Source organism: Pipistrellus kuhlii, unplaced genomic scaffold, assembly GCF_014108245.1.
Source record: "Pipistrellus kuhlii isolate mPipKuh1 unplaced genomic scaffold, mPipKuh1.p scaffold_m20_p_18, whole genome shotgun sequence".
NCBI classification, from domain to species: Eukaryota; Metazoa; Chordata; class Mammalia; order Chiroptera; family Vespertilionidae; genus Pipistrellus; species Pipistrellus kuhlii.
In genome coordinates, this window is record NW_023425493.1 from 3,076,256 (window position 1) to 3,097,478 (window position 21,223).

Sequence of the window (21,223 nt, forward strand, 5' to 3'; positions counted from 1 at the left end):
ATCCACTGAGCTAAACCAGTCAGGACCATACAACAGAATTTTTAAGAAGTTAAACTGATACCTGGATTGATGATGACGACTTACATCACATAATCAGATAACTACAGTTACCAAAGGTCATAGAATGAGACCACGAACTGTTTTATTGGCTGATATGTCAGCAGCATCTAGAACAGCGCCTGGCACATGGTGCTTGGAGGAAGGAATGAGACGGGGTCTGAGGTTGGGAGAAGAGCTGTGAGAGGCACTGTGAGGAGGATGTGGAGGTAGAAGCAGAATGCTCAGCTGTTTTCTGCTCAGCGCGGAAGGCTTCCTGGAAGGTAAACCCTCTGGGAAGAGGTAAGACTTCAGACCCAGCTGTTGGAGTGAAAGGAGAGAGGAGCTGGAAGAAGGACAAGAGAGAGGGTTGTATGGCACAATTTTGCAGAGAGCTCTGAGCCCAGGAACAATGACAAGGGCCTGGGGCAACCTGTTTTAATGGTTTCGAGTGATGTTCAAGTCAGGTGACCACAGCCTCTTAACAGCTTGTTAGCCACTATAACGCTTCTGTGTCTCGATGTCATACTTAAAACCACCAACTAAAGCCTTTCCCTCCAAGTCTCTTCTTTATAGCCTTAGTCATACAGTAGTTCTGCACAGGAGTAAGGCATGGGAGTGACACCTTTGATTAACTGGCAGCCACGCTCCTCGTGTTCTGGACACAGGACAGGCGTGCTGCACACTCACCTCTCCCCTCTCTCGGCAGTTCTTCTACGCCATCTCCAGCAGCAAGTCCTCCAACGTCATCGTCCTGCTGTTAGCGCAGATCATGGTAAGTTGTAAAAACTGGTTTCATCTTCGCACTGTAAGGTACCAGAGTGTTTTATACTTTTAAATAGTCAGCCACGCCCTTTGACCCGTCCCTCACTACATGCAGCGTGACGTGTGGACTGGCGTGTTTGACTTGCAGGGCATGTACTTCGTGTCCTCGGTGCTGCTGATCCGGATGAGCATGCCGCTGGAGTACCGCACCATCATCACCGAAGTGCTGGGGGAGCTGCAGTTCAACTTCTACCACCGCTGGTTCGACGTCATCTTCCTGGTCAGCGCGCTCTCCAGCATCCTGTTCCTCTACCTGGCGCACAAGCAGGCGCCCGAGAAGCACATGACGCCCTGAGCTCAGCCGTGCGGACCGCTAACAGGCCATGGTGTCAGCGTTTAGATAGAACGAGGGGAATGGAGGGGACCAGGCCTAATACTTTTTAACAAGACGCTGTGGTAGCCACTCCACCTGCAGCTTATGCCTTCCTCTCCGCGATACCGTGCTCTGAGCCTTGGCCGGAGCCCGGGAGCCAGGTACCTGAGGCTGATGCTCAGCCAGAAGTCCCTGTGGGGGTGAGGCCGCTGCAGCGTTGGGAGGGGGCGTGGGAAAGAGCCACGAAGCGGCAGGGAGAAGCACACCGGAACCGGGTAATGGAGTCTGCGGAGCTGGGCCAAGCGCGCGGGGTTTCTGCTGAAGTGGAGGTTCGCATGGAGGAGGTTTTGGCTTCCCCGAGACTGACTGTCATTAAAATCCGAGATTGTAAGTCTGGCCTTGGCTTTACTTCATCAAAGACAGCTCCGTGTCTGCTGTGTGTGATCACACGAGTTAGCTTCCCACCCTCCTCCCCAAGCCTTACCCATTAAAATAGCCAAGAGCTTGTCTCCTCTTCCCTGGGGCTAGGATGGGTTGCAAATGAAATAGATTCTACCAAGAGAGATTTTAAGGGTCTCATTTTTCCTGATTTCCTTTCACTATCATGTAAGAGTGAATTACTGTACATTCAATTAAGTAATAATGGCTTGTATTTTCTTCCCATCTGCCCCTCATACTGTGGGTAAGACAATGAGTAACTGCTAACTGGAATAAGTCACTTTTTTCTCCTATGACTCAATTTCTTCATCTGTAAAAGGAAAATTTGTAGAACACTCAGAAATGCCATTTTAGAAAATCCTTAATTTTACTACCAGGAAGTCTATTTATTACTAAGGTCTTATTCTGAATTTTATTTTGTTTTTTGGTTCCTTAGAGACAAAACAAAAATTAAAGCATAAAATGCTTATCAAAAACAGTTCAGGTTAGATGAGCTAACAGGGAAGGTTCAAGCAACTCAAGAGACATTTTTAATGGCATTTATTTTAGTAACCACACATTCTTTAAAAAGCATAATTTTAATAGGCAAGCTTAAGTCCTTTAATTAGCAGCTTCACATGTACAGATTAATGAATCACCTTTGGCCTCCAGGAGCCCATAGACGTGAGAGAGATCATCCTGCAGAGAAGGATAGTTAAGTTGCAGCTTGAAAGAGCACAGGAGAAGAACCTGGTCCCGCCTCAGCTTCTCCGGAGGTGGCCACAAATGAGCATCCGCAGTGGCCACCCGGGACAAGTGACAGCAGGAAGCAGTGCACGTGACTGGCCAGTGTCCAGAGGGTTCGTCACCAGAGACAGCAGGTCCAGCCGCTCATTCCTTGGAAAGGGCTCCCGTTAAATGCCGCAGCCACGGCTCTCCTCACATCCTGGTGTCCTCAGAGGTGGTGGAGGACTGCGAGGCTGTGCTGAGGGCCTGTGCGAGAGAAGGGAAGGTCAGTGCCGGGCGGGGCCGGAAGCCAGGGAGAGGGTCATCGCTAGAAGCCAGGTGACCTGACTGGCTTTGCTTGCAGCTTGCTGTCTGATACTAGCCCATTTCCTTTCTACAGCTGCCTGCCTGCCGAGATATTACAGGATTCTTAAAAGGCCATGGGAATACTCCCTTTGTTAGGAAGTGTGCAGTATGGTCGGTGGCTATTGTGTGTGCCTTGGTCTGAATATTTGCATCTCCCCCACATTCATATGGGGAGATCCTTGCCCCCACAGGGAGAGAATGGGAGCGTAGGGCCTTGTGGTGTGTTGAGTCAGGAGGGCAGAGCTGGGATTGGCGCCCTTAACAAAGAGGGCCCAGGCTCCCCAGCCCCTCCCAGCCTGAGGGGGCAGAGCGAGGATCCGGGTCTGCCCCCTGGAGAGGCCTCACGGACACCCATCGGCCAGCACCTCGAGCGTGGCCTCCAGCCGCCAGAATGTGAGAAATGAACGTTCTGTTTACAAAGCCGCCGTGTGCGGTATTGTTACAGCAGCCTACTCGGACTACGACAGGGGTGTTCCTTAAAAATTAGTAGTTTTATGTTACCAACCAGAGGAATTCCATTAATGTAATGAAAGAAAACCAATATTAAACCTTAAGAGTCTTGGCTTTGCCAAATGTTTCCTTTATGAACTTGGATAGGTCACTTCGCTCTTGGACCTCAAGTTCATCTATGAAAAGAAAATGGACAACAAAAACTGAGATTTACTGTGGAATTTATCTAATCTAAATACAGCATAATGTTTGCTCTTTCCTAGTAATAAAACTTGAATACCTGCCAGTTATTTTAAAAACAGCACTGTCTAACCACCACTATTCCTCTTATGCTTACTGAGCCACAGGCACTATCCGAATCATTTTAATAGTCTTAGTATAATCCTGGGAACAGTCCCACAAAGTATCCTTGTTTTATAGGGGAGGAAACCATGGCACAGAGAGAGTAAATCCATAGAAATGTGTTACCCAGCTGGTGTGGCTCAGTGGTTTAGCATCAACCTATGAGCCAGGAGGTCACAGCTTGATTTCCAGTTGGGGCACATGCCCGGATTTCGGGCTTGGTCCACAGGGGGCCTGCAGGAGGCCATTGACTGGTGATTCTCTCTACTGATATTTCTCTCTCTCCCTCTCCCTTTTTCTCTGAAATCAATAAAAGTATTTTTTTAAAGAAAAGAAATGTGTCACCACTCACTCGTTCTTTCGCCACGTGTGAGTCAACCTCTGACTCTGCCTGTGCTTCCTCTTTGGGATCGAGAGGCACATCCAGTGGGTCGGCCATGGAGGAAACAACGGGGATCTTCTTCGCCTGGAAGTGCTCATAGGCCTTCTTCCCGCAGACTAGGAGTGTGACACTGTTCCCGCTGCTCTGGATTCTGTCCACCACCTTCTCGTAGAGTTCGTCCAGCACATTGACCCCGTTCACCTCAACGATGACGTCCTCGTCCTCCAGCCCCGCCAGCTGGGCAGGGCTGCCCTCCTGCACCTGCGGACACGGGGGAGTTTTCCCGTCCAGACACAGATACGGGAATGGGAGCTGCTCCCTCTCAGGAGATGAGGGTTTGAGGATTTGTTCTTCACTGTGATACTTCCTGAGGCAGAGAAGCCAGGGACAGTGTCTAATGCTTTCTGCTTATGGAAGCTAAGCTTCCGCTCTCCAGTGAGTGGTGTTAGTGGTTGGCTATCGTGTTGTATGTCTTCTGGGTTAAAGGCATCAGACATCACAGGTCCCTTCTGCACGCCCAACGTGCGAGCTCTAGGGACAGTCCTCTCCCTCAGGCCCTCCGCGCAGAGGCATTGGCTGCGTGCACAGAAGCAAGCAAGCATCACCCCCAGTCAGTGCTGACGGTGACTGTCACCTGCCGGCATGCCAGCTCTACCCGATCTGAAAGCGTCTACAGACGACTGAGTGTAACATGTTTAAGAAATAAAGGATGTGAGCTTAGGCTGTACTAAGCTATCTGAAAGGGTCAGGGACCATGGCAGCAATTATTTGAACCCGAGTGAGACGCTCCACGTAGGCCCCCCAGTGTGCCCGTTTGCTAAGCCATCAGTGAGGGAGAACCCGCCCTCCTGGTGTGGCTGCAGGACCAGGTCACCGTACCTCTTTGACATACGGGCCTGGCCGCCCCCGAATTGCATTTAAGTGGAAGCCATAGCCGTCGTCACCTTTCACCAGCCTGCACAGTCTAGGCTTATGGTCTGGCCTGGAGCTGGCCGCAGGCGCAGGAACCGGGGCCTCCATGACAGAACCGTTAGGCAGGTGTTGATTTTGATAGTAGAGAAATGGAGAAAAATGAGCCTATGGGAAATACAGGAGGTAATAAACATTTACTGTAAATATGAATAATTACACTATTAAGTGTGCTGATTTAGTTTATAAGATGCCATACATGTTCCTCTCTTCCACATACATGATTGTGGCCTGTAAAGTTTTTCATTTTACAGCCCACAATCATGGAAAGGGATAAAGGAAGATTGAGCTTGGTTGTGGAGTAACATGTTTAAACATGTAAACAATTGCACATATCCGTAAAATAAAATGTGGTACAAGGATCCAAAAATGAGCCTAACAGAACTGCTGGTTTCCTCTGACTTGGTGAGAGGATTAGCGACTTGCCCTCTATCTCATGCAGGTTAGCTCCATCTGGCCTTCCTCTTCAGTGAGAACTTCAAACTCCTTAAACACTTAGAGTAATGCAAGACTCTACATCACATCCAAGTGTAGACAAGAGTGAATTAACTGGCAGGGCAGCAATCATGTGGTCACATGGTTCCTCCCCCACTACCCCTCCAGCACTGTGACCTGTTCTACTCTATTTTACTAGCTATTGTAACTAGTAGCTGATATTTCGGTTATGCCAAGCTCCTCACTCACTATCTTTATATATTCCTAATCTATTCGTCTCCCACAACATCTCTGCAGAGAAGGCAGTGATGGACTTGAATATAGAACAAGGATTAAACAGGGAACATATAACTGATTTTATATATATATATATATATATATATATATATATATATATATATATGTGTGTGTGTGTGTGTGTGTGTGTGTGTGTGTGTGTGTGTATAAGTTTAGCCCAATCATTGTGGCTCAGTGGTTGAGTGTCAACCTATGAACCAGGAGGTCACAGTTCAATTCCCAGTCAGGGTACATGTTCAAATTACAAGCTCGATCCCCAGGCAGGTGGTGGAGGGTGAGGGCATGCAGGAGACAGCCAATCAATGATTCTCATCACTGATGTTTCTCTCCCTTTCTGAAATCAATAAAAATATATTTTTTAAAGAGCTTAACTGCCTGTGTTTTAGTTGAGAGAAGAGGCTAGATTTGGGTATGCTGAGATCCTAGGTCAGTCGATAAATTGCTGCCCACAGGTGCCAAGGCATTTGTGAGGCGGTGAGTGGGAAATGAAGCAGCTGAAAGCGGGTACAAGGTGTGCTCCCCCCTAAATCGCCCTGTTCAGCAGCCTGGCTAAAATTAGATCTGAGGCTCCAGTTACCATCTGTCTCACTAACCACAAGGCCACCGCTTCCTTTCCCCACGAGAGTAGCACCTCGCTGAGAACCTTTCAGTTACCCAGTGCAACTAACTCCAGCCCTTCCAGCGATACCCGTTCAAACCTTCTACATTTCTTTCCCTCTTTAAAATGTGGGAAATGAACAGTCACTCCTTACATGCCTTTGACATCACCACCCAGACAAGCAAACCAACTGTCGGACAGTAGCAGCTAATCCTAGGCCAAGTACAATAGCATCAAACAGTGAGTTTGCATTCATTCTCATTCAAATATTTGGCTGTCTCCCATGGTACAGGAACTGGCTCAGGTGTTTGCTCTATTCACTGTTGTGTCTCAAACATCCTGCCCATGCAACTCACTTTGGGGAGGAGCGGGAGGAGGAAGATGGGGACGGTCATCTCTATAGACCAAAGTTCTCTCTTTCTTAACCAAAACATTAAGATTATAGTGAACTGATTCCGTCATAAGGTTCGAAGTTGGAAAGGATTCAATGCTAGAACCTGCTGTACCACAGCAAGGGCAGTGACCTTCTGCCTTGACTTTTTCTACCTAGTGGGAGCCACTGCAGAAGTAGGCTTATCCTCTTCCCAGTTGTCCTAAGCCAAAAGCTAGCTCCTGACAGCTTTCCTATCTGGTCAAGCTACATCCCACAGAACACCTCAAAAATAAGTCTGCTGCTTGTGTATAATAGCCATTCACATTCACATTATTACAAGCTGTTCAATAGCCCTGTCTAGGCTTTTACATGGGATGGCTGGAACTTTCTGGTGTATAGCTTAAAATCCCTCCTTAGGAGTGTTAGGTCTATACCTGCCTATTTCCAGACAACTGTTCATAGCTTTCTTCAGACCACCAAGAGTAATTATGTAATTATATGCGAATTCTTTCAAAATCTTGAGTCTAAGGACTTTAAACTTATATGCCAATCACATGGCATTCTCATACCACTGCCACTTTGAACTTCAAAGCAGCCTTAATGATGGTCGATGGTTATTATACACTTTCCAGGTTGAAGATCAAAGTGATAAACCACCAAATAGAGACAATGACCCAGCCAGTTGAGGTCAGCCAGACTCTCATCAGCTAGCAATGAATAGCAACTCGGACACAACGAGCTCACCGATGGAGTAGCCGTGGTGGTAGAAACAGAAGCTATTCATGGGCCAACCAGCATTGGCTAACAATAAGGCAACTTAGCCAACGTTTGAGGGCATGAGTGAGTGGACCCCACCTTAATGCAGGAATAGATGACCCTGTATTACTTACCAGTCTGTATATGCTATCCGTCTCTTTGTCTACCACCAGCAGCGAAGTCTGGTCTCCACTCTTCCTGATCATTTCCACCACACTGTCATGACCGAGGGATTCCACGGACTCGCCGTTGACAGCAATGACCAGGTCATTGGCCTTCAAGCCAGCCGCCTCTGCCGGACTTCCAGAATCTATGTCTTTGATGAATTGACCTAACCACGCCCAAAACAATAAATTATCAGAAAGAATTCTCAAAAATTAGGATAAAATAGAGTAGGCCTGCTGAGTCCAACCACCGTCCCAACCACTGGCCTCCGAAGAAGCCTGTAAGCCCCCCATGTATTCAATCCCCTGCTCAGGTCTCACTCCAAGAACAAGCCCAGCCTATCAACCATGAAAGGGTCTTAAAGAAAAGAACCATGTTTTACTAAAAGTGTCTCCAACTCACTCTTGTCAAAAGAGGATGCTAAGCATTAAGGGTCAGCAAGTTCCCAGAAAGTCAGTGGGCATACTTGTATCTATATGTCTTAGGTCAGTGGTTGGCAAACTCATTAGTCAACAGAGCCAAATATCAACATTGAAATTTCTTTTGAGAACCATTGTTTTTAAACTTAAACGATTGAAATTTCTTTTGAGAACCATTGTTTTTAAACTTAAACCTCTTCTAACACCACTTCTTCAACATAGACTCGCCCAGGCCGTGGTATTTTGTGGAAGAGCCACACTCAAGGGGCCAAAGAGCTGCATGTGTCTCAAGAGCCACAGTTTGCCGACCACGGTCTTAGGTAGACGATGAGCCATAAAAGTGGGGGAGGGAAGAGTGAAGAACAAACCAAAGAAATCAAACCCTAGGAGTGCCTGTGTGTGCACACCAAGGCTATGTCTGTAGCCTTTTCCTAACCTGAACTACCTTTGCCAGATGCCTTCATATCGCTCCCCCTGCTTTGGCCCTTGCACAGTTTTAACAAGTCTTTGTTTCACTTTTCCAGCTGGCTGTTAGCCATCTCCAACTGGCTATCCCACAGATCCCTCCAACGTGATCTATTCCCCAAGCCCCTTCTCTTGTTCACCTGTCGGGAGCACCACTGTCCCATCAGACACTGGACAGCTGCTTCTTCCTCAGCACCCACTCCCCCTGTGTGATCAACTGCTACGTCCTTCGATGCCACTTTAACATCGTACGCTTCTCTTTAGTCCCACTGCCCCGACAGGCAGTGTGTATTAATTAGTTCCTGTCTTGAATTCCACCTAAATTGCTCCTGCGCCTGACCAGCTGCTCTCCCTGCCCCTCATCTTTGTCTTCTCCTTCAGACTCATCTGGATGCAGCGTCTGCCCACGTCACTCCCCAGGGCAGCAGCCTGAACACTGGCTTTGGAACTAAACAGGCCTGATATTGATCCCAGTAATTATATAATCACTGCATCTTCTCCAAGCCCCCAACTTCAGCAATTCTTGCAGAATTATTAGGAGTAATTAGGCCCCCATGCCACTGTAGGCTTCATTTTTTTCTCCTCTGGCACTGCTCAAAAAATGTTTAACTCCTTAGACTATTGGATCAAGTCCAAACTCCTCCACCAGGCATTCAAGATCCTTCATTGTCTCTCTCCAATCGACCTTTCTGACTTGGTTCACACTGGATGTCGATCACACTGTGCCTGTGTTTCATTGCTTTGTTACACAACTCCTATCTTTCTGGGACAGCCTTTCTTGTCCAAATTCTCTTCATACTACGAAGCCCAAGTGGCACCTGTATTGTGAGGCCTCCCAGTACCTTTCTAGTGAGAAAAGCTTGCTCCAACCTTCAGTTCCTTCAGTTATGGACATATGTGTTACCTCATCTAACTAGGAGTCTCCTTAACTGAAGAATTCATCCGATTCACTTGATATTCTCAAAGGCCCTGGGGATGTTTTATATAATATCAACCAAATTAATATTGGATGAATTCATGTTAACATCCTATATAATAAAAGGCTAATATGCAAATTGTCCCCCCGACCTGGAGCTGGGCCCACCTGTGCACAAATTCATGCACTAGACCTCTGGTATAAAATAAAAACAGTAAACCTCCAGGTGTATGACCATTTAAACAGCCTGAACCTACATTCTGTGGTGTATTCACCTTCCCTAGGAGGACCTTTGTACTTTCCTTGTTGAGTTACAAGGAATCAGAAAGATTCCCGCTTCTGGCTGAGTCTGAGTTCCCAGCCCATACCCGTGCCTCGGACCTGGTGCTGTGCTGCAGCTGCCCCTCCAGCTCATGAGCACCAGTTGTGCACAACGCTTCTCAGCTTTGCACTCTGTGCCATGTTGGTAGCTTGAAATCGGACACAGTAGGGGTATTTATACCACAAACATCCACAAATACCATAAATTCGGCCTCCCCTGTCCCAGAGCCAATTTATCAGCATACTACTGCTCAGATCTGAAATTCTGCCTTATCCTTCTGCTATGGAAACCTGGGGGGGAGGGAGGAAGGAGGATACCCAGGATCAGATCCCCAAGTGACATGGAAACTGACCCAATGCCCTGACTAGTTTGGCCCAATGGCTAGAGTGTCAGCTTGCAGACTGAAGGGTCCCGAGTTTGATTTTGGTCAAGGGCACATGCCCAGGTTTCGGGACATGCAGGAGGCAGCCGATCAATGATTCTCTCTCATCATTGATGTCTCTCTCTCTCTCTCCCTCTCTCTTCCTCTCTAAAATCAATACATTTTCTTTAAAAAGAAAGAAGCTAGGCTTTCCAGCTCCTCACTCCTGCCCATGCCGGGTGGCAGGCCTCAGGGCGCTCCGGGTCAGGCTGGGATGAAGAGCCAAGTGCCCCGCTCCCTCCTGCCTTACCTCTCTGCTCCGGGCCCGCCCGCAGGTAGAAGCCGTAGCCATTGCTGCCCTTCCTCATCTCTACCAGCCGGGGCTGGCGGGGCAGTGATTGGAAGCAGGCTGCCTCTCTCTGGACGGGGATGCTCTGCTCCTTGTGGTGCCGGTCTGTGTCCTTGTCCACCAGCAGGAACGCGACACGGCTTCCCGACTTCCTCACCTGCAACGACACACACAGTGAGGCCCAGCCTCGGCTCCAGGAACCACGCCGGGAAACAGGCCAGTCTCTGTGCCCCGTCTCTGGGCTCAGCAGGAAATGTGGGGTGTGAGACGCAGGTTCCCACTGTTTACCGCCACTCGCTGGTGTGTGTCCACCCCCACGTCCACGGCTGTCCTGTTTGCCTTTGTTAAGGAAGATCCCCCTCTAACTGAACCCCAGGAAGAGCCGGAACTCAGACAGCCTGGAGAGGGCCGTAGGTGAGAGCCGCAAAGGGAGTTTGGAAAAGGAGAAGAAGTGAAGTTAGACCGTGAAGGATTATTCTACCAGGAGAAGGTTCCAGAGGATCTTAAAGGGAACCCCCGGACTGTTTGCCAGGTGTCCTAGGGCTGTGCTGGGCCCTAAGATTTGGGGGAGCTGCCTTCCAGAACGCCCCGGCTCTAGCTCTCTGTGCCTCGCCACGCTGGCTACCTTGCAGCTTGTATGAAAGTAGTTTTGTCGCCAAAACCGGTTTGGCTCAGTGGATAGAGCGTCGGCCTGTGGACTGAAAGGTCCCGGGTTCGATTCCGGTCAAGGGCATGTACCTTGGTTGCAGGCACATCCCCAGTATGGGCCGTGCAAGAGGCAGCTGATCGATGATTCTCTCTCATCGATGTTTCTAACTCTCAATTCCTCTCTCTTCCTCTCTGTAAAAAGTCAATAAAATATTTTTTTTTTTAAAGAAAAAAAAAGAAAGTAGTTTCGTAGCATGGGGTCAACATTAAATGTACTATAAATTCAACATTAAATTTACTACAATCGGGTCCAATAAGGTTTAAAAGATAAAGTTAAAACACTTTCTTCAAAATAATACGAATCTCCCAAAGGCCTTATTCCCAAATCCTAACCACGCCTCAGGCCACCAGCGAGGCTGTCTGCTCTTCCACAGAGGGCGGCCTCCCATCACTGCGTTTCTCCCTGAGAAGCCGTCATCCCGCCTCCCTGTCTCCCCGGTGAGAGCGAGGGAAAGGGGCGGCGAGAACAGTACCTTCTCCACCACCTCCTCGTGGGTGGCCTCCTCCACGTTCTCCCCGTTCACCTCGATTAGGCGGTCGTCCGGCAGGACTCCCGCCCTCATGGCCACACCCCGCGGCGCGATGTCGGTCATGTACACCCCCTTCGTTCCTGCGGAGAGGGGGGCGGTGTCACAGGAGGCACCGCGTTCACGGGCTTCCTCCCGACAGGTCCCATTGCAGAGCTAACTCAATAGCCTTCAGCCTCCGACGTAGCTTTATAACCACAGCTCCGAGCAAAGGCTGCCACCGCCATGACTCACCTGGTCTCTTGATTTGAACAGAATTTCTGAGCCCAACTGGATACCAAGAAGGAATCTCAGGTGGCACTCGCCTCTTGAACCAGAAAGAACCAAACCCCCTCCTCCCCATGCTGCCTCACTGACCTGAGCCCCCTCTCTTCGCATCTGTGGGATGGGAAGGCACCCACTCCATTCCGTCCTCTTTAACCAGCACTGGCATCACCCATCCAACAGGGCAGCCGTGAATGTCATGGGTGGGGCACAGGCGGAAGGGGACAGAGGCGCGGGAGGGAGGCTGGGAGGGAGGGAGAGAGGGAGGGAGGGGCACATACGTGCCTGCCATCAGGTTCGCAGGTGGTGTGATGTCTTAAAGTAATTCTGTCAATTTGCTCAAGATACTGATATTCAGTCGAGGTAAAGAGTTGCATTATAATGACTAAATACATTATTTGCAAGGAATACCAGTAACTAACTTACACTCTGCCTTCCCAGGACCCAAGATTTGGGCGAACTGCCTTCCAGTTTGCCTGTTCCTCCTTAGGTCTTTGTCATGAAGAAAACATGTTCTTCGGCCGAGACCGGTTTGGCTCAATGGATAGAGCGTCGGCTTGGGGACTGAAGGGTCCGGGTTCGATTCCGGTCAAGGGCATGTACCTTGGTTGCGGGCATATCCCCAGTAGGGGGTGTGCAAGAGGCAGCTGATCAATGACTCTCTCATGGATGTTTCTAACTCTCTCTCTCTCTCTCCCTTCCTCTCTGTACAAAATCAATCAAAATATTAAAATTAAAAATTAAAAAAGAAAAAAAGAAAACGTGTTCTTCATGAAGCTGATCTAAGCCATTCGCCACACCCACTAGTCCAAGGGCCAAGGGAATAGAACCTGATTTTTACCATCTTACTGACCGTGGACTTCCGAGAAATGCTGCCCAGTAACGGGCAAGCTTGAGAAATGCCCCTTCTGTCTGGCTTGTGTCACTCGCTACCGGTTCTCTAGGATTTGCCCTTTATCGCTGACCGAGTTGTGCACAGCCAGTGCCTCTCCAGGACCAGGACATGGGAGGAGCCGCACTAGAGATGGAGCCGGGAGGTTCCAGCCTCGATCCCACAGAAACCACGATCATAAAACCATTGTCAACTGGGCACAGGCCGGCCCGCACCTCTGAGAATCCAGAAACAGAACTTCTAGGACTTGCTGACGGCTGGGGTTTTCAGATCACTATGTACCTCTCGGCGAAGGTCAGGGGCACACCTCGGTGAGGCTGGGCCACAGCAGCCGGTACAACTTACACGTCATAGGAGGGTGGGGGGTTGCAGTATCCTCAACAAGAATTTCTCAAACAAATGAGTGACAGCCTGGGTACTCCAAGAGATGAAAAAATTGATTCTTATTCAAAAGTAGCTATTAGGACCCAACTGGTGTGGCTCAGTGGTTGCGACCCCGAACCCTGCTGCCGTCCAATGTCTGATCCCACATTGCACAATGGTGCGAGGCCAGGGGAGGGCTGGCGAGGAGGGAGAGCGTGTGGCTGCTGTTGGGTAGCCATAGCAACTGAAAAGGTAAGCCCAAGAAGGCATTCACCGCCAGCATCGTTTTCCGGGAAAGCCGGTGGTCTGGCCCCGCCTCGGGCTCACCTTGGACTGTCTTCAAAGAGAAGCCGAAGCTGCCCCCCTCCCTCGCCAGGTAGCAGAGCCTCGGCGGGGCCCGGGCCTGGGCGCCTCCGTTCATCACAGGGGGCAGCTTCTTATCGTTCAGGCTCGGCCCCTTCGGACGCTGGCCCAGCTCTCTCAGGTCCACCTTTTCCTCCACGGCCTTCTCGTAGGAATCCCCATCCAGAACCAGGAAAGTCACCGAATTCCCGCTGTTCCGGACCAGATCCACCACCTCGGAGAGAGGACAGCTTTAACCGATAGCCCGTTCACCCCCAGAGGGCGCTGCTGGCTCCTCGCCTGGCCCTGGAGATCCTGATGGCGGGTCCCTGACACCCCGCCTTCCCGAGAGCCCCGTGCAGATTAGGAATCAAGAGGGTCGCCACCCCTGCCCAGGGGACTCTTAAAAGGACCGGTCCTGCCCTAGCTGGTTTGGCTCAATGAACAGAGCATCGGCCTGCAGACTGAAGGGTCCCGGGTTTGATTCCGGTCAAGGGCACATGTCCAGGATTGTGGGCTCGATCCTAATAGTAGGGGGTGTGCAGGAAGCAGCCGATCAATGATTCTCTCCCATCATTGATGTTTCTCTCTCCTCCTCTCCCTGCCTCTCTCAAATCAATGAAGATAGTTTTTATAAAAGGGCCGGTCCTTCCTAAGGGTGAATGCCACCTTAGAGCACAGAGGTCCTCCCTGTCTGTGAAGATGGCATCAGGCAGCGAAGCTGGGGTAAGGCCAGGCATTTCCACGTGTTCTCTGCCTGAATACAAGCTATGTGAGCCTCCACTTCTCCTCTGTGAAATGGTAACATGTACCTCTGGGGCTGCGATGAGGATTTAACAAAATAATGGATATGAAATTAGTCCGTGTGCTAGGCGATATGCAATGCATTTTAGGCCTGACATGGTTGAAATCCAGGGATAACGTGTGCAGTTCTCGGTTTACTGTGAGAGATGTGATTGCTGGCAGAAAGCACAGCCATCAGGGTGCCCTGCCCTGCCCTGCCCTGCCCGTGGCAGCCAGGAAATCTCGATTGACCTCAAAACAAGCCTCAGCACAGACAGGGACAGGAGAGGCCCGGAGGCGAGGCCACAGGCGCCCGCCCACCTGCTTATGCTCCTCGCCGTCCACGAAGTCGCCGTTGATGCGCAGAACTCGGTCCCCGTCCCGCAGCCCCGCCCGCTCCGCGGGGCTGCCCGGCTCCACCACCCGCACCAGGTGGCCGGCCGTGTCCTTCTCGATGCGCAGGAAGAAGCCGTAGCTCTGCCCGTCCTGCTTAGACAGCGCGCACTCTCGGGGGCTGAAGCCGGAGGCCATTTCTGTGAGGAGAGACAAACGGGTCAATGTGCGGGCGCGAGCACCCGTCCTCCGGGCCCTGTCCTTCTCCAGTCACACCAAATCCAGGCCACTGAGCAGCAACATTGGGGGTACAGGAGGCCTCCTTCCAGGACTCACTAATGATTTCCAACCTATTTCCCCAAAGATACCCTCGTTACCCGAGTTTCAGATGCACATATTTGTGCGGGTTCTGGACAAAGATTATTTATTTATTTATTTATTTATTTATTTATTTTTATTTATTTTTTAAATATATTTTACTGATTTTTTACAGAGAGGAAGGGAGAGAGATAGAGAGCTAGAAATGTCGATGAGAGAGAAACATCGACCAGCCGCCTCCTGTACACCCCCCACCGGGGATGTGCCTGCAACCAACGTACATGCCCCTGACTAGAACCGAACCTGGGACCCCTCCGTCCGCAGACCGACGCTCTACCACTGAGCCAAACCGGTTTCGGCTAGACACAGATGATTTCATTGCAATAGCTCCAAAACCAAATTCTTCTCTGTCCCCTGACATAAAGACATTTAGGACCCATTCATGCCCTAAAATGTTTCAGAAAATACAAGCCCCCTTTCATTCAAATATTGTAAGTGCCTGGCAAGCTCTAGGCAGTGAGGGTAAACCTGTAGACAAGGCAGACCCTGTGCCTCTCATGCTGGGGAGACCCAACGTTCACAATGACACGTGGGGAATGGCCCGCCAGGAAAGAAGCAGGTAAAGGGGAGGATAGGACAGAGGCCTTGGGAGTGGGCAGTGGGTGGGAAGAACGCAGAACGGCTTGCTAGAGGAAGACTCTTCCAAGACTGGAAGGACTCATGGGACTTAGGGGAGACAGGACAGGACAAGGAAGACTCAGGAAAGAAACAGAGTGGCCGGCCTCAGACGCTGGAAATGAGGTAGAAAGTAGGTTTCCGGGCCCTAAAGTTCTAGGCAGAACTGAGCAGGGATGCCTGGCAGAGAAGGATTCCCAGGGCCAGGCCGGATTCTGGCGCCCGAAGCAGCTTCCATTTGCACCATCCCTCCCTCCCGCGGCCCTGGCAGGAGCCAGGTCCTGGGCCAAGGAGGACAGGACGCATGTGGAGACCACCGGCTGCAGCTCTGGCTCCCGTAGCTAAGAGGAAGGCTCCGCCCTGACCGGCTTGGCTCAGTGGCTAGAGCGTCAGCCTACGGACTGAAGGGTCCCGGGTTCGATACCGGTCAAGGGCATGTAGCTTGGCTGCTGGCACATCCCCAGTAGGGGGTGTGCAGGAGGCAGCAGGTCGATGTTTCTCTCTCATCAATGTTTCTAACTCTCTATCCCTCTCCCTTCCTCTCTGTAAAAAATCAATAAAATACATTTAAAAAAAAAAAAAAAAAAAAAAAGGAAGGCTCTTACCAGCGTCCCAAGCCCTCCTGGCTTCAACGCCTCCGTTCCTCGGGGAGTAAGAACGAGGCCAGGCTGCCAGAGCAGGAGCAGACAGCAGCCTGCTGGTTACACGGCCTGCAGGGACGCCCCGTGGGCCTCCTCCCAGCTCCCTCCTCCCAGCTCCCTGCCCTCCTGAGGCACAGGAGCTGAGGCCCAGACGGTGTGTGGGGGTGAAGGACGGAGAAGGGCTCCGGGCTCCTGCATGCCACCCCGTGCCGGTTCGATACCATCTCTGCCCTCTGTGTACAGTACAAGCGGGCGGACCGCCTCCCACGGCCGGCGCCCGGGCCTCCCACGTGGTCACGGCGGGGCCTGGCAGCCGCACGGCCGGCGGCATGAAGGCCAAGAGCCAAGAAAACAACAAACACACAGGCCAGGTTTTACGTGGTCTCTCACCCGGGGCTCAGGCCTGAGCTCCCCTGAGTGTCAGGGGAAGGGGAGCCGTGGGCGGCCACGGGGGCTGGTCAGGGCCGAAGCCTGGGAAGCGGAAGATGTGGCTCCGGGCGGGACAGGGAGGAGCAGGGAGGGAGGGGAGAGGAGCATGTCCCAGAGTGGGTTCCACATGCAAGCAGTGGCGAGGCCCCTCCGACTTGGACCTTCTGGAGCCTTCCTGCAGGGCGAACGTTCTCAGCTCACACCCACATCCGTACCCACACCCGTACTCAGACTCACTCCCCGTCCCTGTCGGCTCCCCGGTCATGGGAGGGGACAAAGCAAAGCCCCTGCCGTTGGGAGGGAATTACAGGGAAACCATCAAATCCTCCAAAACCCCAACATGCCGCCGTGTTTCACTGAGAACTGTTTGTGAGGAGCTTATAAATGCTCATTTCTAACCCCACCCTCACCCCCGCCACACACACACACACACGCACACGCACACGCACACGCACTCGCACACACGCACACGCACGCACCTAAAACCCACTGCCCTCTCCCGGACGCCTCCTCGCTAGGACAACGAGTCCTGAGCCTGGGGAGGAGGGAAGAGGTCGAGTGTGCCCGTGTCTCAACAGCGATGAGAAAGCCTGATGGACGAGGAAACACTGTTCCTGGGAAACCTCAAGCTGTTCTCACTGTTTGTGTAACACCTTTACACACTCAGCCCTGCCCCCGCGCCTCCGAGCCTGGGGCGTTGGAGGCCAAAGCTTCTTTTCCCACCGGTGGTTGAAGCCCAGCGGATTGGGCAACTCCCATCACAGCAACCCTGAGGGAAGGGCTGTCCCCACGCCTGCCTCCCCCAGCGCAGCCACTAAAGGCTCGGCGCTGGGGGCCGGCCAAGCTGGAGACACAGCACCTTCAGCCGCACCTGGAGGGAGCCGACCAAACTCCAAACTGTCGCTGTGCAGTGGCTCCTGGAGTCCTGATGGCATTGTGTTCTGTGCCTTTTTTGTTATTCCTCACCCGAGGGTGTTTTCCCCATTGCTTTTCGGGGAGGGGAGGAGGAGGAGGGGGACAGCAGTGTGGGCTGCCTCCCCACGTGGGTACCTGCCCTTGCTCAGGATTAGAACCCGAGACCCCGCAGCGCGGTCCGACTTGCAGTAACGTCTTCTCGATGCTCAGTAGGAGCTGAGCGGCCTGTGCTCCCGAGTCCGTGCAGCCTTGACCCCCAAGGCGTGCGAACCGAAGCAGCGAATCGTCTGGGGAGGAAGTAGTTGGCGGGGGGCAGAGCTGGCAGGTGCCACTCGGGCTCAGGGGCCAGGGTGACGGAGGGCCTCAGACACAGTCGGAGCTCGGCCTCCACCCTCGGGTGGCTGATGGCCTCCGCTCTCAGGTGCTGGGGTTTGGGGGCCTCAGACGTAAGTCACAGGATAAAGGGACCCTGGCAGTAAAGGCTGTTTTCAGCTGCTGGATGCTGTTTGCTGGCTCAGAGCTGGCGCCCGCCCGGGAGGAGGCCTCAGCACAGACGGGGCCGCCACGTGGTCCTGCCTGTTGGCTGTGGGCACTGGCCGGGGCCTCTCCCTGCCCGGCTGTGCACCCCACATCCTCTCAGCAGAATGAGACACGCTCAGGTGGCCGGCAACAGCTGACCCAGCCTCGGCGTCCTTCTCTGACCCCGGAGGGCGCTGTCCCACGGCCGCGGGAGAGGAGCTGAATGCAGCAGGGGTGGCGTAAGCACTCGCTGCTTCTCGGGGTGTTAATGCCCGTGTTCGGGGTGAGGCCTGGGGATGAGTCTGTGAGCAGGCGGAGGGGGCCAGTGTCCGCTGCACAAGGCTCTCGGGTGCCGGGGCGGCGAGGGCTCGGAGTCAGACCCGCACGGTGGCTGCGAGGACCAGTGCGGTCCCGCGCAGGCCTGGCCCTCACTCCGTGTCAGGGGCTCCCAGTTTCCCCATTCCACCTCCGTCTGTTCGCTCGGAGGAGCAGGTGCCTCGGGCGGGCAGAGGGCCGGGCTTGAACGTGAAGAAAGGCTCCACTCTTCTTGCCAACGTCACTCCCCCGGTCCCATTCCCGCTCCTTCCTCGCAGCATCGGCTTCCCTGGCCGGTGTTACCTGGTCGCAGGGACGCCAGGACCCTGGGCCCGACGATGCCCCCAGGGAAGAGAACGTCTGAGACCCAGAGAAGAGTATGGGCACCACGCGTGGCGGAGGGAATATCCTCGGAACTCAGAACCTCGGTTGGATCACGATGGGCTCAAACCCCTGAGGCCGGAGGACAGCCGACAGGAGGGACTCAGGGACAAGTCAGACTGCAGAGGCCTGGACCTCAGCCCAGGGAGCCGGGCTCAGTTGGGCACCATCGCGGCCGGTGAGCAGAGAGTGACGGGGTCAGAGTTGGGCTCCAGGAGCGGTAGGCGGCGTGGGCAGGAGCAAAGACGCCTGGAGGCCGGCCAGGTGAGGCTGTTGCAATAACCCTCCTCCGTGCCATCAGCTGACCCGCGGAGCCAGCCGTGAGGGCACAGAGGCAACCGAGTGGGAGGACTGAGTGGCAGACGGGGTCCCCCTTCACCCGGTGCCCTCAGTCTTCTCCGTGCGGAGATGCTCAGACAGGACGGGGTGACAGTGCAGATGTCCACATGCTTATTTTCACGGCCGTGCCCTGGGCGAGGAGGCCCCGCAGCCCTGCAGGGGTCCTCAAACTTTTTAAAGTGGGGGCCAGATCACGGTCCCTCAGAGAGCTGGAGGGCCGGACTATATGAACTACTAATTCCTACTGTAACACCTCGGCTGCGCTCACTGCCCAAAAAACCTGGCGGGCCGGATCAGACTCCTCTGCGGGCCGCATGTGGCCCGCGGGCCGTAGTTTGAAGACGCCTGTAGAGCCACAGCCGCCCCGCTCCCGAATCCCCCGCAGGCGGCGCTGTGGCAGGTTCCTGCTTCTGTTGCAGGAAGACCACCCTGGGGCCGCAGCTCAATCTGGGTGCCCTCGGTTCTGAGTTCCCAGAATATTCTCACTCAGCAGTCATTCCTCCTGCTGCCGGCTTCTCGCGGGGCCAACTGCATACTTTCCCTGAACTTTCTCCAGAGCTCAGTGTTTTCTGCGAATCCATCCTGATGCCTGTCAAGCCCTAGACTACCTTTCTGTTAGGGACTGAGCTGTGTCCTTCCCCAAATTCACATGTTGAAGCCTTAATCTGCCCTGTGACTATATTAGGTGACAAAGAGCTATTAGCGTGTGTGTGTGTGTGTGTGTGTGTGTGTGTGTGTGTGTGTGTGCTAATTAACCAGGACCCTGTCACGGGTCAACCGGACAGGAGGAGGTTGATGCACAGCCTCGGGGACAGGGCAGCCTCCACGTGCCTGCGCCTGGGGAGAGCCTGATCAGCAGCGGCCACGGCTGTTTTAAGGGCAGGGGAGGAAGGTGAGGCCCGACAGGCAACTCAAGGGTGGGAGGCGCCATGTGATTTCAAATCGCGCACTGGGCTCCTAGCAAAGAGATAATTATGGTTAAATTAGAGGTCTGGTGCACGACATTCATGCATGGCAGGCGGGGGGTGGGAGTGTCCCTCAGCCCGGCCTATGCTCTTTAGCAGTCTGGGAGCCCTAGGCAGATGTCCGACTGGCAGCCTAAGCCACAGCTGGACATCCTTAGCACTGTGAGGAGGCGGGAGAGGCTCCCACCACGGCTGCTGCATTAGCCTGCGTGAGCCCGGCTGGTGGCTGAGCGGAGTTCCCCCATGGGAGTGCATGGACCACCAGGGGACAGCTCCTGCATCGAGCGTCTGCCCCCTGGTGGTCAGTGTGTGCCATAGCAGCTGGTCGTTCTGCCATTTAGTCTATTTGTAAATGAGTCTTTTATTATATAGGATGAGATCATAAGAGTCGGGCTGACGTCCTTATAAGAGAAAGAAACACCAGGAGTGCATTTACTCAGAGAAAAGGCCATGTGAGGACACAGTTACAAGGAGAGGCCTCAGGAGACGCCAAACCTACCAACACCTAAACCTTAGACATTCAGCCTCCAGAACTACGGGACATAAATCCCTGTTGTTAAGCCACCCGGTCTGTGATCGTCTGTCATGACAGCCAGGAGACGGTTAGCACTTCTGAGTGATGCTAACCTCTGGGCCGGCTGTGGGAAAGGGAAGATGTGAGAGAAGCACGTCATGCCTTGGGGACTGGCAGGAACGTGATACCATCCCACAGTGGCGGAGTCATGAGAAATGAGATGGGTTTAAATCAGAGAACTTGGCGCACATCCTGCCGGCAGACAGAAGGGCGGGCCCGGAGCTCAGGAGACGATGGACGAGAGTCTGCACGGCTGTGTGAGGCGAAGGCCCCAGTGAGACCAGGACAGGAAGAGGGCCAAGGAGAGCGCCTTGGTAACGCCTGTCCTTAGCGACAAGATGGCACAGAGAAGGAATCATCGAAGGCCAAGACTTTACAGCAGAGTCGGAACTAAAGGACGAATTTCGTGGTAGGATAGCTAACAAAGCCAAATGACACTGAAAGCAGGAAGTGCCACTAAGCTTAGAAAATGTAAGTCCAAGATGGATAAGGGACTAATAAACAAGTGGACAGTTCATTCCAGAGGCAATGAATATGGATGCATCTTAAAACGGATCAACCAGAGAGTTGGGGTAGTCGCTTGAGGGGAAAGCAGGGTTGGTGGATGGTTTTTTCTTAGCTACTCATGGTTCTTGTGAGGAAGAGCCCGGTGTGACCA

At 52.7% G+C, this 21,223-nt stretch overlaps 2 protein-coding genes across 9 annotated transcripts in view; one reads left to right on the forward strand and one right to left on the reverse strand.

The window, feature by feature from the left end:
* The window catches only part of LOC118721757 (Golgi pH regulator), a 37,729-nt gene extending 36,164 nt beyond the window's left edge, over positions 1 to 1,565 (forward strand). For all 6 annotated transcript variants that reach the window (XM_036443042.2, XM_045582960.1, XM_036443044.2 and 3 more), the window contains 2 exons: positions 746 to 811; positions 950 to 1,565. In XM_036443042.2, coding sequence (XP_036298935.1) covers positions 746 to 811; positions 950 to 1,156 — 273 coding nt within the window. In that variant the 3' untranslated portion in view covers positions 1,157 to 1,565. The remainder of the gene's footprint in view (positions 1 to 745; positions 812 to 949) is intronic.
* Positions 1,566 to 2,137: 572 nt separating this feature from the next.
* The window catches only part of PDZK1 (PDZ domain containing 1), a 41,794-nt gene continuing 22,708 nt past the window's right edge, over positions 2,138 to 21,223 (reverse strand). Inside the window, exons 3-10 of one of the 3 annotated variants that reach the window (XM_045582958.1) lie at positions 14,483 to 14,714; positions 13,364 to 13,613; positions 11,464 to 11,600; positions 10,244 to 10,439; positions 7,420 to 7,616; positions 4,737 to 4,934; positions 3,828 to 4,118; positions 2,138 to 2,584 (exon numbers count right to left, since the gene is read on the reverse strand). In XM_045582958.1, coding sequence (XP_045438914.1) covers positions 2,531 to 2,584; positions 3,828 to 4,118; positions 4,737 to 4,934; positions 7,420 to 7,616; positions 10,244 to 10,439; positions 11,464 to 11,600; positions 13,364 to 13,613; positions 14,483 to 14,692 — 1,533 coding nt within the window. In that variant the 5' untranslated portion in view covers positions 14,693 to 14,714 and the 3' untranslated portion in view covers positions 2,138 to 2,530. The remainder of the gene's footprint in view (positions 2,585 to 3,827; positions 4,119 to 4,736; positions 4,935 to 7,419; positions 7,617 to 10,243; positions 10,440 to 11,463; positions 11,601 to 13,363; positions 13,614 to 14,482; positions 14,715 to 21,223) is intronic. The other 2 variants (XM_045582959.1, XM_036443065.2) reach the window with 2 other exon arrangements.